Here is a 20,311-nt window from a genome sequence, read left to right as displayed (position 1 = left end):
ATCAGCAAAGAAACATCAATCCTAAATGACTCACTAGACCAGATGCAATTAATTGACATTTTCAGAACATTTCACCCCAAAGCCACAGAATATACATTCTTCTCAAGTGCACATGGGTCATTTTCAAAGATAGACCATATGTTGGGTCATAGGCAAAGTCTCTTCAAATTCAAGAAGATAGAAATCATATCAAGCATCTTCTCAGATCACAGTGGAATAAAACTGGAAATCAACTACAATAAAAACAATCCAAAAAACTCAAACATATGGAAACTAAACAGCATGCTATTAAACAATGACTGGGTTACCAGATAAATCAAGGAAGAAATAAAAAACATCATGGCAACAAATGACAATTAAAACACAACAATCCAAACTCTATGGGACACAGCGAAAGCAGTCTTGAGAGGGAAGTTCATAGCTCTACAAGTCTACTGCAAAAAACAAGAAACAATGGTAATAAATTACCTAACCCTACAACTCAAAGAGATAGAAAGAGAGCAACAAGAAAAGCCTAGTGTAAGCAGAAGGAAGGAAATAATAAAGATCAGAGTGGAGATAAATGACATTTAAATAAAAACAAAAACAAAACAAAAGATCAACAAAACCAAGAGCTGGTTCTTTGAAAGGATAAACAAGATTGATGAACCTCTAGCCAGGCTCACCAAGAAGCAAAGAGATAGGACCCAAATAAAAAAATCAGAAATGCAAGAGGTGAAATAACAACAGACTCCACCGAAATACAAAGGATTGTTAAAAATTACTATGAACAACTCTATTCCAACAAACTGGACAACCTGGAGGAAATGGACATATTCCTAGAAAAATATAACCTTCCAAAACCCAATCAGGAAGAATCTAAACATCTTAAGAGGCCAATAACTATGGAAGAAATTGAAGCAGTCATCAAAAAGTTTTCCAGCAAACAAAATCCCGGGGCCAGATAGCTTCACAGGGGAGTTTTACCAAACATTAAAGGAAGAACTAAAACCTATCCTCCTCAGATTATTCCAAAAAATTCAAGAGGAAGGAACACTTCCAAGCTCCTTCTATGAAGCCAGCATCACCCTAATACCAAAACCAGATAAAGACAACACAATGAAAGAGAATTACAGGCCAATATCCCTCATGATCATAGATGCCAAAATCCTCAACAAAATTCTAGCATCGGATCCAGCAGTACATCAGAAAGATCATACACTATGACCAAGTAGGGTTTATCCCAGGAATGCAAGGATGGTACAATACCCGCAAATCAATAAACGTGATACATCACATAAACAAACTGAGAGATAAAAATCACGTAGTCATATCAATTGATACAGAAAAAGCATTTGACAAAATCCAATATCCTTTCTTGATAAAAACTCTCAACAAGGTGAAAATAGAAGGATCATACCTCAACATAATAAAAGCTATATATGATAAACCCACAGCTAACATCATACTCAATGGGTAAAAATTAAAAGCATTTCCCCTAAGAACAGGAACAAGACAGGGATGCCCACTCTTACCACTCCTGTTTGACATAGTACTGCAAGTATTAGCCATTGCAATTAGACAAGAAGAAGAAATAAAAGGCATCCAAATTGGAAAAGAAGAAGTAAAGCTGTCCTTATTTGCAGATGACATGATATTGTACATAAAAAACCCGAAAGACTCCATCAAAAAACTAATAGACTTAATAAGTGAATTCGGCAATCTAGCAGGATACAAAATTAATGCCAAGAAACTATGGCATTTCTATACACCATTAGTGAACTTACAGAAAGAGAGACTAAAAAAGCAATCCCATTTACCATCGCACCAAAAAATTAACATACCTAAGAATAAACTTAACCAAGGAGGTAAAAGACCTATACACGGAAAACTACAGGACACTGATAAAAGAGATAGAGGAAGACATAAACAGATGGAAGAACATACCATGTTCATGGATTGGTAGAATCAACATCATTAAAATGTCCATAGTACCCAAAGCAATCTATAGATTCAATGCACTCCTCATTAAAATACCAATGGCATATTTAACAGACCTAGAAAGAACTCTCCAAAAATTCATCTGGAATAAAAAAAGACATCAAATAGCCACAGCAATCTTGAGAAAGAAGAAAAAAGTAGGTGGGATCTCAATACCAGATTTCTAGCTGTATTACAAAGCCACTGTTCTCAAAACTGCCTGCTACTGGCACAAGAACAGACATATAGATCAATGGAATAGAATAGAGGACCCAGAAATCGACCCAAAACACTACGCTCAACTAATATTTGACAAAGGAGGCATGAACATACAATGGAGTCAAGACAGTCTCCTTAATAAATGGTGATGGGAAAATTGGACAGATACATTCAAAAAAAATGAAACTAGCCCATCAACTTACACCATACACAAAAAATAAACTCAAAATGGATCCAGGACTTAAACATACGAGGAGAAACCATAAAAATACTAGAGGAATCCACAGGCGGAAAAATCTCTGACATATGCCAAAGCAATTTCTTCACTGATACTGCTCCCAGGGCAATGGAAACTAAAGAGAAAATAAACAAATGGAACTACATGAAAATAAAAAGCTTTTGCACAGCAAAGGAAACCATCAATAAAACAACAAGAAAGCCCACTGCATGGGAGAACATATTTGCCAATGATATCAACAATAAGGGTTTAATCTCCAACATTTACAGGGAACTCATGCAGCTTAACAAAAAGAAGATAAACAACCCAATCAAAAAATGGGCAATGATCTAAATAGACACTTTTCAAAAGAAGACAGATGGAAGGCCAAGAGACATATGAAAACATGCTCAAAGTCACTACTCATCCAAGAGATGCAAATCAAAACGACAATGAGGTACCATCTCACACCTGTCAGAATGGCTATTATCAACAAATCAAGAAATGACAAGTGCTGACGAGGATGTGGAGAAAAAGGAACCCTCGTGCACTGCTGGTAGGAATGCAGACTGGCGCAGCCACTGTGAACAGTATGGAGTTTCCTCAAAAAACTAAAAATGGAACTCCCATTTGACCCAGTGATCCCACTTCTAAGAATATATCCCAAGAAACTAGAAACACGAATCAGAAAGGATATATGCACCCCTATGTTCATAGCAGCACAATTCACCATAGCTAATATTTGAAACAGCCTAAGTGCCCATCAGCAGATAAGTGGATTAAAAAACCGTGGTACATCTACACAATGGAATACTACACTGCGGTAAAAAAAGAAGGAGTTCTTACCATTTGCAACAACATGGATGGAGATGGAGAGCATTATGCTAAGTGAAATAAGCCAGGCAGAGAAAGATAAATATCACATGATCTCACTCATTTTTGGAATATAATGAACAACATAAACTGATGAACAAAAATAGATCCAGAGACAGAGAAACATCAATCAGAACGTCAAAGCTCAGGGAAGGAAGGGGAGGGTGGGGGGTAAGGGATAGAGATCAACCAAAGGACTTATATGCATGCATGTAAGCCTAATCAATGGACACAGACAACAGGGGTTGGGGCCATAAATTGGAGGTGGGGGGTAATGGGGGAATAAGGACACATGTGTAATACCTTAATCAATAAAGAAATTTAAAAAAATAAAAAATAAATGCTGTTTTTGTGTTTTTATTACCTTACTGCTTGAAATCCAAATAATTTAAAAATTTTTTGAGAATAAACATTGTTTTAGTCACTATATTATTTTTCCAGTGAATGCTTGGAAAAATACAGAAATTCTTAAAAGTTAAATTGGAAATCAATTTTGTCTTTATCAATAGTTTTAGGAAAGATGGTTTGTTGCTTTCTTGTCATTTTTTCATCATAGATTTGCTTGTTAGCACTATCTATATAAATATATATGGAATATCCCATGCAATAAGAACACAATATACCACATTCTCTTCAAGAGTAAATAAACATTCTCCAGTACAGACCACCTGTTAGGCTACAAAACAAGTCTCACAACTTTGAAAATATTGAAATTATTCTAAGTATCTTTTCTGATGCCAATGAAATGAAACTACTAATTAATGAGAGAAGAAATTTTTGAAAATTCACATGACTGTGAGATTTCAACAATATACTCTTAAATATTAATGAACCCAAAGAAGTGAAAAGGAAATTAGAATATACCTTCAGAAAAATGAAAATTAAAATAGAACATACCCAAACTTATGGGATCCACCAAAATCTAGGCTATGAGGAAAATTTTTAGCTATAAACACATACATTAAAAAACAAAGAACCCTGGCCTGTGTGGCTCAGTTGGTTCAGTGCAATCCCATTCACCAACGGGTCACTGTTTCAATTCCCAGTCAGGGCACATGCCTGGATTGAAGGCTTAAATCCATGGTGGGGAGCATTCAGGAGGCAGCTGAATGAAGTTTCTCCCTTCTTCATTCTCTAAAATCAATTAGAAACCATATTTAAAAACAAACAAACAAGCAAACAAGAAATATCTCAAGTGAAAAACATAACATTAAACCTAAAAGAACTAAAAATAAAAGAACAAAATGAACCCAAGAAAATAAATAGATATAAAATCTAGAGATGAAAAAATAGAGAAAGTCAAAAACAAAATGTTGCTTCTTTGAAATGGTCAAGAAAACTGGCAGACTGTTAGCTGGAGTAACCAAGAGAAGAAGAGGTAAGGCTCCATATAAGGAAAGAAAGTCAGGACATTACAACTAATGTCACAAACATTTTGGAAAAGATTATAAGAGAATACTGTGGAAATTGTAGGTCAACAAATTTGATAAATATTCCTCTCTATTAATTGGTGTTGGGGACCATGTTTTCAAATTTTTTAATGAGCTTGTTCATGTCTGTAAAAGCTTCTGCTAAAACCTGAACACTATATTTTTCTGGGGGATTTTCTTCTTTTCCTTCTCCTGAAGTATTCTTTTCTCTTACCTCTTCTTCATTTATGTTTTCCTGTACTTCCTCCAAATTCTCAGAAACCATCTCTAGGAATTCCTCAATGTCATTCTCATCCACACCCAGGTTAAAGTTTTCCATGTCAACCAAAGCCTTGTTGCATTTTGCAACCTTCCCTCCTTGGCAAAATCTTTCAAGTCATGGAGGAACCTCTTGAGTGTTTTCTTCCCAATGTCACACATACATTCCTTTATGACATCACCCCAAGCCCAAGCTAGGTTCTTGATTCCATCATATATGTTGTAATATTCCAGAATGGCATCAGTGTCTTCTCAGTGGCTCCTTCACTTGCAGCTATAATTTGGCAAAGCACTTCCTTAGATAACAGGCCTTAAAATCTACTATAATTCTGTGACCCATTGGAAGAATCAAAGAGGTGGTATTTGGAGGGAGAAACACCACTTTAACATTAAGATAAAGATCACCAATTAAAAGACCATGTCTGGGAGCATTATCAACAATCACCAAAATCTCAAAAGGTTGTTTTTCTTCAAACAGTACTCCATTTTGCTGGCACAGCAATTCAGGAGGACACCCTGCAAGAGGAGCTGAGTCATCCATGACTTATTGCTTCTGTAGGGCAAGGCAGTACGTGCTCATTGATTTGCTTAAAAGACCAGGGGTTCTCACTGTGCCAGATTACAAAGGATTTCCATTTGTAGCTTATGACATTGCCCTAAGCAACACTATTATTCTATTCTTAAAAGTCTTCAAACCTGGCATTGACTTTGACTCTTTATGGATAAAAGTCCTTTCAAGCATCTATTTCCAGAATAGGGAGGTCTTATCCATTTTGAATATTTTCTATGGCAATCATATTATCTAGAGTTTCTAAGAATTCTTCATCTGTCTTCATATCAGCTCTGGCATTCTCACCACTTACTTGTATATTATATAGTAATGATTCTGGAATTATTGAAATCACATAGAGCTGACAGTAAATCCAACATTGTAATTGGGCCCAATTCTGTTTAGCATCACAAACTTTTTGCTTTTGCCATGATCACCATGGTGCAGAGAGATACACTTCTATGTCTGGTCTTCATTACAGGTCATTGGAAGTTTCTTTGGTTAGTTTTGCTACCTTCCATGAAGAGATCCTTTCACAGCTTCTGTAACTTTGTTCTTGTTCTTCAAGATCAGGCTGTGGTAGAATGAAATGTGCCTGACTGGCAAGCCATAATCATCACTGGTTTTCCTCCTTTGTAGTACTTAATCACTCTTAATTTTGTTGCCAGATCAATTATTCAAAGTGGGTGCTTACAAGCAACAGTGATTTTGTATACTCAGGGGCCTTGATGAACAATAAAATATGAGATTAGGTCAAGCACAAAAGAAAATGATGCAATCAAGAGATGCAGTAACACAAGATGTAGGAGGATGCTAGTGGTATAAAATGGCATAATGTTTCACAGCAAATTCATTTTTATAAGTAGAAATAGTACCCTCTAATATAATGATAAAGGGTATAGCACAGTAAATACATATACCAGTAACATAGTCATTTATTATCATTATCAAGTATTATGTATAGAACTGTACTGCTATACTCTTATACAACTGGCAGTGCAGTATGTTTACACCAGCATCACTACAAACACATGAAGTTATGATGGCTATGATCTGACTAGATCAGTGGTCGGCAAACCGCGGCTTGCAAGCCACATGCGGCTCTTTGGCCCCTTGAGTGTTCTAACACCACTTCTTCAAAATAGACTCGCCCAGGCCGAAAACCGACTTCTACGCATGGGCCACGAAGTTTCAATCGCACTGTACGTGCACACCCGCACATGGTGTTTTGTGGAAGAGCCAAACTCAAGGGGCCAAAGAGCCGCATGTGGCTTACGAGCCACGGTTTGCCAACCACTGGATTAGGTGATGGTAATTTGTCAGCTACATTATAATCTTCTGTGACCAAAATCACAGAAGATTATATGTGAATGAAGCTGTCCCTTGTTGACCTAAATAACATTATGTGGTGCATGACTGTATTCATTATATTTGAGACAAAGCTCAATACCTTACTACATTCAGGTTATTAATAAGCTAGAAGGGTAGGACACACACAACTGATCAAGACTGAATCATGAAGAAACAAAATCTGAAGAGATAAATAACTAGTAAGGAGACTGAAGAAGTAATCAAAGACCTTCCAACAACAACAACAAAAACCTAGGAACTTATGGCTTTACTGGTAATATCTACCAAATCTTTTACAAAGATGTAATGCCAGTCCTTCTCAAATTCTTCCAGAGAATCAAAGAAGGGATATTTCCAATCTCATTTTATGAAGCCAGCATTTCCCTGATACCAAAATGTTCAACAAGAAAACAATTAAAGACCAATATCCCTGATGAATATTAATACAAAAATACTAGCAATCTGAATTCAATATCATATTAGCAGAATTATACACCATGACTGAGATTCTTTTCTGCTGAAATACAAGGATTATTTAACATAGGAAAATCTTCAATGTAATATACCAATTTCACAGAATGAAGGGTAAAATCCACATGATCATCTCACTTAATGCAAAAGATGAATTTCACAAGATTCAACACCTTTATGTGATAAACAACCCTCAAGAAAATTGGAATATGAGACATCTACCTCAACATAATAAATAAGGCAGGAGGTTCTCTCTCTCACCATTTCTATTTAATATTCAAAAACTTATCCAGAGCAATTAAGCAATAAAATATATGACTTTTAACTTGGAAAGGAAGAAGTAAAATTATCAGTGTTCAGAGCTGACATGATCCTATATATAGGAAACACAAAAGATCACACATAAAAGACTCTTAGAACTAATAAATGAATTGCAAGATATAAAATCAAAACACTTTATTGTGTATCCATACACTTAAAATGAATAATCTGAAATGCAGTGGACATTCCATGCAGATCAGAAGCATGAGACTAAGAAACCTCATGTTTGAAAGTGACCTAAAGTGTATCATGGAGAGAATGGTACTCAGGTATGTTGACTGTTTTCATTGTTGCTGTTGGACTGAATCCCAGGAGAGGGATTGGGGGAGACATCATTACAGAGAAGCCTCTGACTTGTCATTGCAAGGCCTTACTCCAGTGCTCTCATGAGTACTAAGTACATATGTTCCTAATATCACTTATGATAGGCTAAATATATAATATATTCATTAAAAATCATCTTTTTGAGATTTTAGAGGATATAGAAATTTGTTAAGTATATAGTTTTACTTCAAGTGTTTTTTTTCTTTTAATTTTATTCCCCAGTAGTATATACTGTTGTTTTTTATATTTCAATTACAATTTATATTCAGTATTATATTGTATTAGTTTCAGGTGTACAGCATAATGGTTAGACAACCATATACTTGACAAAGTGTTCCACCAGATACTTCTAGGACTCACTTGACACCATACATAGTTATCATAATTTCATGGACTAGATTTGCTATGCTGTTATCTACTCTTAATGGATTTTTGTGCACATCCTTTTGGGTTGTGCTGATAAACAGATTGATAGCCAATTAGTGTTTTGGGGCCAATACATTGGCTATTATACACCTTATTTTGAAATTGTTCAACTGATTAATTGAAATAATTTCAATTAATTGGATATCCTATGGCTGAGGATATCCTGAATTTATGTTTTGAATCAAAACTGTAGCTTTTCCACTAACTGTAGATATTCCTTATAAATCGGTCTTCCAGTTATTGCTTAAGAGTGTTGAAAAGTATACAAAACTTTTCAAAACTAAAAAATATTAGGTAATGTTTTTATTCTTTGACAGTGTGATATTATAGACAAATTATTCTTCTATCATTGTTTGTCTGAAACATCATACATTCTTATTCTTTAATTGTCATTTGTATTATTTCATTTTTTTTCCAGTTCCTTGATTATTAATATCTTTGTTACTGGTTCCCAGAAGCTCTTTAAGACTAAAGATGTCAACAACTGGTCATGCAATGCAAATGATATACCATGTTTTTTATTACTTTATCATAGTGATTTGGGTTTTTTCTTTGGGGGGGGTGCGTTGTACAAATGTTGTATACTAAAATATAATCATGTTCTGTTTTTAAAAAGAAAATAATTGGAGTTACAATACCATCAAAAAAAGAAAGAAATACTTAGGAACAAAGTTAAACAAGGAGATGAAAGAATTGTACATGGAACACTGCAAAATATTGCTGAAAGAAATTACAGAAAACACAATTAAATGAAAAGTCTCCATCTGCGAATGGAAGACATAATATTGTTAAGATGTCATTACTACCCAAACAAATCTTAATATTCAATGCAATCCCCACAACAATCCAAACAGCATTTTCTAGTAGACGTAGAAAGAAAAATAATCTCAAAATTCATATGGAATCTCAAGGGATTATGAATAACCATAATAATATTTTTAAAAAGAACTAAGTAGAAGAAGCACATTTACAGATTTCAAAATATATGTACAAAGCTAACATAATAAAAACAGTGTGGTATTGACTTAAAGAAAAATCTATAAATCATTGAAATAGAATAGAAAACCTAGAAATTAACCCTCACATATATGTTCAAACTATGAGAAGGTTACCAGGACCACAGAATGAGGAAAAGATAATTTGTTCAACAAGAATACTGAGTGGAGTTGTATGAGTTCCCTGTAAATGTTGGAGATTAAGCCCTTATTGGTGATAACATTGGCAAATATGTTCTCCCATGCAGTGGGCTTTCTTGTTGTTTTGTTGGTGGTTTCTTTTGCTGTTAAAAAGCTTTTCATTTTTTATGTAGTCCCATTTGTTTATTTTCTCTTTAGTTTCCATTGCCCTAGGAGCAGTATCAGTGAAGAAATTGCTTTGGCATATGTCTGAGATTTTGCTGCCTGTGGATTCCTCTAGTATTTTTATGGTTTCCCATCTTATGTTTAAGTCCTTGATCCATTTTGAGTTTATTTTTATGTATGGTGTAAGTTGGTGGTCTAGTTTCATTTTTTTGCATCTATCTGTCCAATTTTCCCAACACCATTTATTGAAGAGATTATCTTGACTCCATTGTATGCTCTTGCCTCCTTTGTCAAATATTAATTGAGCATACTGGCTTGGGTCGATTTCTAGGTTCTCTATTCTATTCCACTGATCTATATGTCTGTTCTTGTGCCATTATCAGGCTGTTTTGAGAACAGTGACTTTGTAATACAGCTTGATATCTTATATTGAGATTCCACCTGCTTTGTTCTTCTTTCTCAGGATTGCTGCAGCTATTCGGGGTCTTTTTTTATTCCAGATGAATTTTTGGAAAGTTTGTTCTAGGTCTGAGAAATATGCCATTGGTATTTTAATGGGGAGTGCATTGAATCTATAGATTGCTTTGGGTAGTATGGACATTTTAATGATGTTGATTCTACCAATCCATGAACATGGTATGTTCTTCCATCTGTTTATGTCTTCCTCTATCTCTTTTTTCAGTGTCCTGTACTTTTCCACATATAGGTCTTTTACCTCCTTAGTTAAGTTTATTCCTAGGTATCTTAATTTTTTGGTGCGATGGTAAATGGGATTGCTTTTTTAGTCTCTCTTTCTGTAAGTTCACTATTGGTGTATACAAATGCCATAGATTTCTTGGTGTTAATTTTGTATCCTGCTACCTTGCCAAATTCATTTATTAAGTCTAATAATTTTTTGATGGAGTCTTTAAGGTTTTCTATGTACAGTATCATGTCATCTGCCGAATAAGGACAGTTTTACTTCTTCTTTTCCAATTTGGATGCCTTTTATTTCTTCTTCTTGTCTAATCGCAATGGCTAATACTTTCCGTGCTATGTTGAACAGGAGTGGTGAGAGTGGGCACAAGAAAGATAAACAACCCAATCAAAAAATGGGCAATTAAAATAGATACTTTTCTAAAGAAGACAGAAGGGAGGCCAAGAGGCATATGAAAACATGCTCAACGTCACTAATAATTCAAGAGATGCAAATCAAAATGACAATGAGGTACCATCTCACACCTGTCAGAATGGCTATCATCAACAAATCAACAAATGACAAGTGCTGGCGAGGATGCAGAGAAAAAGGAACCCTCATGCACTGCTGGTGGGAATGCAGACTGGTGCAGCACTGGGCATGGAGTTTCCTCAAAAAAACTGAAAATGGAACTCGCATTTGACCTAGTGATCCCACTTCTAGGAATATATTCCAAGAAACTAGAAACACCAATTAGAAAGGATATATGCACCCCTATGTTCATAGCAGTACAATTCTTCATACCTAATATTTGGAAACAGCCTAAGTGCCCACTAGCAGATGAATGGATTAAAAAACTGAGTACATCTACACAATGGACTACTACGCTGCAGTAAAAAAGGAGTTCTTACCTTTTGCAACAGCATGGATGGAACTGGAGAGCATTATGCTAAGTGAATAAGCCAGGCAGAGAAAGATAAATATCACATGATCTCACTCATTTATAGAATATAATGAACAACATAAACTGATGAACAAAAATAGATCCAGAAACAGAGAAACATCAATCAGATCATTAAACCTCAGAGGGAAGGTAAGGGAGGGTGGGGGTAAGGGAAAGAGATCAACCAAAGGACTTGTATGCATGCATATATGCCTAACCAATGGACACAGACAACAGGGTGGTGAGGGCATGAGTGGGAGAGATAGGGGGGGTAATAGGGGGATAAGGACACATATGTAACACCTTAATCAATAAAGAAATTTTTTTAAAAAAAGAATACTGAGTGGAAAAGAAGATAGTTCTCTTCAATAAATGGTGATGGGAAAATGAACACCCATATAGAAAAGAATAAAATTGGACCCTTATACCATATGCAATAGGTAACCCTAAATGGATTAACAATCTAAAGGTAAGACCCAAACTACAAAACAAATGGAATAAAACAAAGAGGAAAATCTTCATGACATTGAGATTGACAATAATTTCTTGGATATAATGCCAAGAGCACAGGCAAAAGGGCAAAAATAGGCAAATGGGACTACACCCAACTTAAACGTTTTGTCTTTCAAAGGGTAAAATCAATGGAGTGTAAAAGCAACCTAGAGAATGGGAGAAAATATTTGCAAATCATGAATCTGATAAGGCGTTAATAACCATTATGTAAAGAAGTCCTGCCACTTAGCAACAAAAAATCAAATAGCTCAATTTAAATATGTACTAAGGATTTGAATAGACATTTCTCCAGAGATGATATACAAAAATCCAAAAGGCATATGAAGAGAGATCCAAGATGGCGGCGTAGGTAAACACCTAAACTGCTGCCTCGCACAACAATTTCAAAACTACAACTAAAAGACAAAACGTCTATCACCCAGAACCACGGGAAAGCTGGCTGAGTGGAAGTTCTACAACTAGAAGGAAAGAGCAAACAGCATTGAGGGGTGCACAAGCGCTGAAAAGCTGAGGTACGGGGACCCGCGAATCGGGCTGGTGACGGGTGACTGGGAGCGCTGCTGTTTTCAACCTGAAGGGAGATAAGCTCCCGATTACTCCGAACTCATTTCTAGGGAGACGCGGGGGAGACGCGGGGGACCCAAACTCCTACGGGGAGAAGCTGGACTGTCTGCCGTGGGGTCGGAAAGTGAGGGAGGCTTGCTTGCAGGGCTGCGCGCAGGAACAATTGTTTATTGTGCTGGGGCGCAGGACGCAGGGACACAGTTGGAGACGCAGAGCCTCAGAGCCGGCTTACTGGCAGCCATTGCTGTTTGCCACACCCTAGCCTAGTCACACCATGAGACCCCGCCCTGCACAATCTACGAACCCACCCAAGCTCCAAGCAGGGGCTTTAGCATATGAATGGCCTGCCCTATCGCAGCTTAACCTAGCAAACTTGCAGCCCGGGTCAGACAGCTCCAAAACCTCCAAACCCCAAGCAAAGAGGAGAAAACTGTAGTTCTTGCTGTAGCTCCTGCTGGGTGGCCTCAGACAGTAGCTGACCTGCACCCCATTGGAGATCCAGAAGCCAGTGTACCTAGTGGTCAGTGTGAGACACCAGATTTCAACTCCTCACATCCATAAGTGATACATTCAAGAGGCAGACTCAGTGAGCACCAAAGCCCCACTGAAACCAGTCCTGCACCATAAGCGTGTCTCCAGCGCAGCAGTTCTTCCATTATAGACACAGCGGGTCCTCACAGCCAACTGGCCCAGAGGTCAATTCCTCCCAGTGTACCAACAGCAATCAAGGCTTAACTACACCAAGACTTTGCACTCAGCCCACAAAGGGGTGTACCAAAGGCGTCCACCTCAGGTGATTGGGGAGGCTGAGCTACTGGCCCCTATAGGTCACCTACCACACAAAGCCACTCCATCAACATAAGGAAGCAGCAAAATGCAGAGACAAAGAAACATGTCACAAATGAGAGAAATGGAGGAAAGCAAACTAATGGACGACATAGAGTTCAGAACCACATTACCACATTTATAAGGTTACTCAAGAATCTTCTAAAAACCAACGAGAAACTTGATGAGACCTCCGAGGAGCTTAGTGAGACCTTCAAGGACCTTAATGAGAAAGCCAAAAAAATGGAAAAGGACCAGTCAGAAATTAAGCACACTGTCTGAAATAAAGAATATACAGAAACTCAACTGTAGATCAATGTACCCCAAGAATCAAACCAAAGATCTAAAATATGAGGAAACAAAAAACACCCAACCAGAAAATCAAAAAGAAAAAATCCAAAAATATGAAGATAGTGTAAGGAGCCTCTGGGACAACTTTAAGCATACCAACATCCGAATTTTTGGGGTGCCAGAAGAAGAGAAAGAGCAAAATATTGAAAACCTATTAGAAGAAATAATGACAGAAAACTTTCCCTACCTGGTGAAAGAAATAGACTTACAAATTCAGGAAGCACACAGAACCCCATACAAGAGGAATCCAAAGAGGACCACACCAAGAGACATCATAATTAAAATGCCAAGGGCAAAAGACAAAGAGAGAATCTTGAAAGCAGCAAGAGAAAAACGGTTAGTTACCTACAAGGGAGCACCCATACGACTGTCAGCTGATTTCTCGGCAGAAACTATGCAGGCCAGAAGAGAGTGGCAAGAAATATTCAAAGTGATGAACAGCAAGAACCTACAACCAAGATTACTCTACCCAGCAAAGCTATCATTCAGAGTTGAAGGTCAGATAAAGAGCTTCACAGACAAGAAAAAGCTAAAGGAGTTCATCACCACCAAACCAGGATTACATGAAATGCTGAAGGGTGTTCTTTAAGAAGAAGAAGAAGAAGAAAAAGGTAAAGATAAAAATTATGAACAACAAAATGACATCAAATACATACCTACCAACAAGTGAATCTAAAAATCAAGTGAATAAAAAATCTGAAGAACAGAATGGACTGGTGAATATAATAGAATCAGGGACATAGAAAGGGAGTGGACTGACAATTCTCAGGGGGGAGGGGGTGTGAGGGGTGCAGGAAGAGACTGGACAAAAAGCTTACACCTATGGATGAAGACAGTGGCAGGGGGGTAAGGGCATGGGGTGGGGTAGGGAATCAGTTGGAGGGGAGCTAGGGGGGAAAAAAGAGCAACACCTGTAATAATCTGAACAATAAAGATTTATTTTTTTTAAAAAAGGCATATGAAAAGATGCTCAACATTACTAATAATCAGAGGAATGCAAATGAAAATCACAAGAGCTATCACCTCATATCAATTAGGATGACTGCTATTTAAAAATCCATAAAATGCCCTGGCTGGGTGGCTCAGTTGGTTGGAGCATCATCCCATACACCAAAGGGTTGCAGGTTAGATTCCCAGTCAGGGAATATACCAAGGTTTTAAGCAAGCAATCAATGTTTTTCTTTCACATCGATTTCTCTCTCTCTCTCTCTTTCTCTTTCTCTCTCTCTTTCTCTTTCTCTCTCTCTTTCTCTCTCTGTCACACTTCCTTTCTTCCTCTCTCAAATCAATAAACATGTCATCGGGTCATGTGAGGATAAAAAACAAACAGGAAACAGCGAGTGTTGGTGAAGTTTTCATGATGCAATATAAACTGCTGAGATTTATAAACTATTATAAGCAATTAAATTATTAAAAATAGAATTACCATATGATACCATAAACCCACTTCTGAGTATATATCAAACATATTTGAAATAGAAGAGATATCTGCATTGCCCTTTCATTGCAGCATTATTCAGAATAGCCAAGGTATGGAAACAGCCTAAGTGTCTATTGCCAGATGAATGGATAAAGAAAATGTTACACACACACACAATTACACACAGAGACACATATGCATACCTTATATACCCCTATATTATACCACTAGAGGCCCGGCACACAAAATTCTGCACGGGTAGGGTCTCTAGGCCTGGCCTGTGATTAGGGCCAATCTTCCTGCAGCTGGCCCCACTCCCCACTGACAACGCCGGTCACCCTCTGTGTGTGGGGCAACCAGTGGGGCGATCAGGCCCCACTTGCTTGCACCCCCCTTGGTTTGGTGCCACCCACGTACACCTCCACCCATCCCCGGTTCCCTGTTCCCCATCGGGCGATCAGAGCCTGCCAGCTGGGAGCAGGGGCCAAGAGGTTTTCTTACAGGCCCCTGATAGGGCGATTGGGGCCTGAGGATAGGGGGCAGCTCCTGTGTTGAGCGTCTGCCCCCTGGTGGTCAGTGCACATCATAGCAACCGGTCATTAGGCTATCTGGTCAATTTGAATATTATGCTTTTATATATACAGATATGCAAAGGTAGCTCAAAATGAAATATTATTCCACCATAAAAATAATAAAATCCTGCCTTTGCAAAAACATGGATGTAGCAGGGTAATACAATCCTAAGTGAAATAAGTCAGGCAAAGACAAATATTACATGATTTCCCTTATACATGGAATGTAAAAATGTCATACTCAGAGAAGCAGAGGGTAGAATGGTACTTGTCAGGGGCTAGAAGATTTGGAAAATAGGGCCATGTTGCTCAAAGGGTACAAAGTTTCAGTTATGAAAGATGAAAAGCTATGCAAATAAGCTTATCACAATGTAAATATACTTAACACTACTGCACTATGTACTTACAATAGTTAAGATACTATATTTTATATGTATTAACCATAATAAAAACCATTTTTAATATTACACCATTTGAGTTTCCATAATCTATAAAAAAAAAAACACAAAAAAAAACTTTCTAAAATTCTGTCACACTGGTGTAGTAGATACACTACATGTACTTTTTCTCCTTGAAGTAGATATTAACTTACAACAGGGTACATAACTACTGAAGAGATGGGAATAAAATGCATACCAGAGCAATTCCTGCAGCAAGCTTTGGATCGCATGCCCTTCCATGATATGTTGCTCCCACATAATTTGGATAATCCCTATAACTAAATAATAAAAATTTTCTTGAGGGTAAGTGCATTTAAATAATTAATAATTTAATGACTTTTTAAGAATTGGATTTCTCAATAAAGCTTATCTTTTGTTAAAATGTGAATATTTCATATCAACTTCAATGCATTTAGTCATTTTTGTATTTGGGTAACCTCATATAGTTTCTACAAAGTTAAGTTCTAAGAAACGCTTCAACATTATTTGATACACATCCCAGAACATAGCAGTGTCTAATCCTTCCAAACATTTAATCAACACTGTTGTCACTTCTGGGTGGATATAATTCTAGGTTGTAATAGTCAGGAAGGCTTACTGCCATGATTTTCACATAGCAAAACCTTTAAAGTATATAAAAATGTTGCATTGGAGGACAAATAGAGAGACAGAATATGCAGTAGACTCACTAAGAAAAAAAGAAATAGGGTGTATAAACTGCCCTCATTCATTTTATTTCTTAGTTAACGTTGCTCCTAAATTCCCAAACCTCACCTTAGATTCTACAGGATACACCAATAGATTTATACGTGTATTCTACAATTCTTTCAGACTTCAGAATTATGAGTTTTTAAAATCTAAAATAATTAAATTATTAAAACAAAAATCTATACACAATCCCTTGAAAGGTATACTGCAAGTTATTAAATAGCTACAACTTAGGTCAATACAGGAATACCAGAGGTAAGCACATTACCATTTTAATCTTGTGGATTGCAACAAGCTTTATATACAATTATTGCATTCTCTTAATTTATTATATTTTATTTAATGTTAAAATGATGGCTTCAGTTATTTGCATCTAAGAAAATCTTTAAAACCTCAGAGGCCCATGTATATCCCAAGATTTCCTATATTTTCCAGTTCATTACATTTCCACAGGTAAATAGTCCACTCTGAGAATAATGGCCGACCATGATTTGTTATGCTACCTTGTTAACTGATATTTTTACTTTGCACTTTGCCAACATTGTACTCATACATTCTTTTTTGTCATTATACTTAATATTTGTATGTAGTTTTGATAGCTAAAATATAAAATAATTTGATAAACCGTATTATCAATGCAAATAAGGAACTTACATCAACAAGAATGCCATATCATGGGACCTCTGAAGCAAATTGTTTCCTTTCCATGACACAAATCTTTGTAGTAGTTCATTAGCTTCCTCAGTACATAAAATCTTATTTTGATCTGACCAGATCTCCAAAGATGTTAATAAAACCATCAGTTCCAGCTGGGAAAACATCTGAAAACAGAAGATGCATGATATACAGTTTAGAAAACCACAGATATAACATTATATCTCTATACAGAATGCTAATATATTCAATTTACTGTAATTTGGAGATGAAACCCATTGGAAGTGAAACAGGTTGGTAGGACTATACTTTTATAAAATTGTTAATTCTATTCATACAAATAATGTTATTGCGTAAATGAGAATGTTTCTTATTTAGAATACAAAACATAAACACTTACAGTGTTGATAAGACCAAAGATATGGACAATTTTCTCAGTTGCAATGGCCACTTCAGAGCCCATGTAATCATACTGAAAGACAAGTTCTATTTCTTAATCATTAGTGAAAATTACTAAGTTACCACATTTCAATAGATATGAAATACTATAATAAGTGACTAAGTGAAAGACAAAAGCAGATTTACCAAATGCTTAATAAACATACAGCCTTTACATGTTAATAAATAATACTAAAATGATGAGATTATTATTATCTACCTGTTTACACATGCAAAAATTAAGCATCAAAATTTAACATTCCAAGAATGCATAAATACTATGTTATAGCAAAGGCTATAAAAAAGATACCATGTGCAAATTAAAATTAAAACACCTACTTTATGAACACATAGAAATATTAAAAATATGAAATTATATACCAGGAAATTACTAGACAAAAAACAGTTGTCATATAATATGATAGTTATATTAATTAACATAATTGTTACATTACTATAAAAACTTAAGCCTAAAAATAAATATAATATTTACCAATATAATTGAATATTGATATTCAATTCAGCAAAAAGATAGAAGCATTCTAAACTTGCTGGTAACTAAGCATAGCAACAAAATATATAAAATAAACTTTAAAAGAATTATAAATAGAAAGTAAGTATCATAGTAATGGATTTTACATAGTTCCCTTAATTATTAATAAATCTGGGCTACCTCACTGTCCTGATGGCAGGATAGGTAAATGCTTTGCTTGCCTTTTCCCACAATGACATAAAAATTACAACTAAATTACAGAACAGCCATCAAAGGGAACCTCCTGAAGACTAGCTGAACACAAGTCCTATGACTTAGGATAAAAAGAGGAAGCTATGGAAAAACAGGAAAGAGAAACAGAAATACTGAACAGGCTGGTCCCATACCCACAGTGTGGCAATTATGCAAGGAGAGGGTTATCTAAGCTAAGGAGGTCCCCTATGAGGAGCAAAAGGTTCAACCTCACACTGAACTGCCAGTCCAGGTCACCAGGATCAGGAAGAGAAGTCCCCATAACATTTGGCAGTGAAAACCAGCGGAGATTGTGGCTGAGTGAGATAGCAAATGGCTTGAGATCTAGAAGCTGCAGGTTTTTAAGGGACTGAGAATAGACCCACTCACTCACAAATTCATTCTCTCTGAACACCAGCACTAGGACAGCAACTTGCCAAGTTGCTGGGACATACAAGGAGGAGATGATTAACTAGCTTTAGGGTGAGAGTTGAAGGACCAGGGGTCAGGACAGCTCTCTCTGGGGAAGACACTATTATTCCTTTGTTGAGCATTTCTCCATCTACCCAGCAGGTACACCCAGGTGCCAACTCTAACCTCTCCATTAATTTGGCTAATACCTTGTTCTACCCTGGTGATTCCCTGAAACCCTACCCCACCAGATTCACAAACCCTTCCTGAACCTATCGAACAGTTTTTCACCCAAGCCACCCACCCTGACTTATGGTGAAGAATTTCTTAAAATCTTTCAAAGGTTCAAAAACCTCAAACAAGCATCAGATGGCCTTGTCCCTATAACTCTGACTAAGTAGCCCCAAGCATATCCTCAGTTCACAGCCTGGTCACATCCAAGTCCCTCCAAGCACAGCATATGGAGCAACTAACTGCAGATCACTTTGCACATCTTATCACGTGGCCCCAACAAGGCACAGAAAGTGGTTGACCTTAGCCTGCAAAAAAGTCCCTCTCATAAGGCCCCAGAATAAGCATACCCAATGGCTGGCTTTAGACCATAGCGAGCAACCCCCAATCAGCTCCAAAATAAAAAATAAAAATAAATAAAACAACACAAAACAAAAGGGCAGACACAGCAGACAGCTGCTAAAGCAAATCTCTCTCTGTGGGGACAGTCCCTGAACAACAGCTCATCTAAAATGTTGGTATGCTTGATGTAATCCCAGTGGGCCCTTAAACTATCATCATGACCATTCCTCTAAGCCAGTCAGCCTAAAGGTCAATCCCACCCACTGATCGGCCAACAGCAATCAAAGATTAACTTCATCAGGAAGGCACACATAACCAACAAAAAAGAAACCCTTGGAGCATCTGGCTCAGGTGACCATGGGGACTTGCCAGTGGGCATTACAGGACACCTACTAGATAAGGCCAACCTGCCAAAATCAGGAGACACAGCTGATACACCTAAAACATGTAAACAAACATTGGAAGTCAGGTAATTCAAGTAGGCAAGAAGCATGTCCCAATAGAAAAAAAAACAAAACAAACAAACAAACAAAAAAAAAACACAATAAAACTCGAGAGAAAGAGCTAAACAAAATGGAAAAAAGCAATCTATCACATGAAGAGTACAAAACACTAGTTATAAGGATGTTCGATGACTTAGAGGAAGAATAGATGAATTCAGTGAAAATGTCAACAAAGTGATTGGAAACAAAAATGAAGATAAAAAACATAAAAAAGAACCAGTGAGAAATGAAGAATATAATTAAAAAAATGAAGAATACATTAGAGAGAACTAACAACAAATTAGATGAAGTACAAGA

The 20,311-nt window shown here is 36.7% G+C and overlaps 1 protein-coding gene across 1 annotated transcript in view; it reads right to left on the bottom strand.

Annotated features, from left to right (window-relative positions):
- Positions 1–20,311, bottom strand: part of LOC308243474 (A disintegrin and metallopeptidase domain 3-like) — a gene marked incomplete at both ends in the record, with an annotated part of 133,817 nt that overhangs the window by 56,263 nt on the left and 57,243 nt on the right. The window contains 3 exons of the mRNA XM_080659019.1: positions 16,200–16,281; positions 17,366–17,532; positions 17,766–17,837. Coding sequence (XP_080515145.1) covers positions 16,200–16,281; positions 17,366–17,532; positions 17,766–17,837 — 321 coding nt within the window. The remainder of the gene's footprint in view (positions 1–16,199; positions 16,282–17,365; positions 17,533–17,765; positions 17,838–20,311) is intronic.

Source organism: Plecotus auritus, assembly GCF_963455305.1.
Source record: "Plecotus auritus genome assembly, chromosome: 3".
Classification (NCBI taxonomy): domain Eukaryota; kingdom Metazoa; phylum Chordata; class Mammalia; order Chiroptera; family Vespertilionidae; genus Plecotus; species Plecotus auritus.
This window is presented reverse-complemented; position numbering and strand designations above follow the sequence as displayed.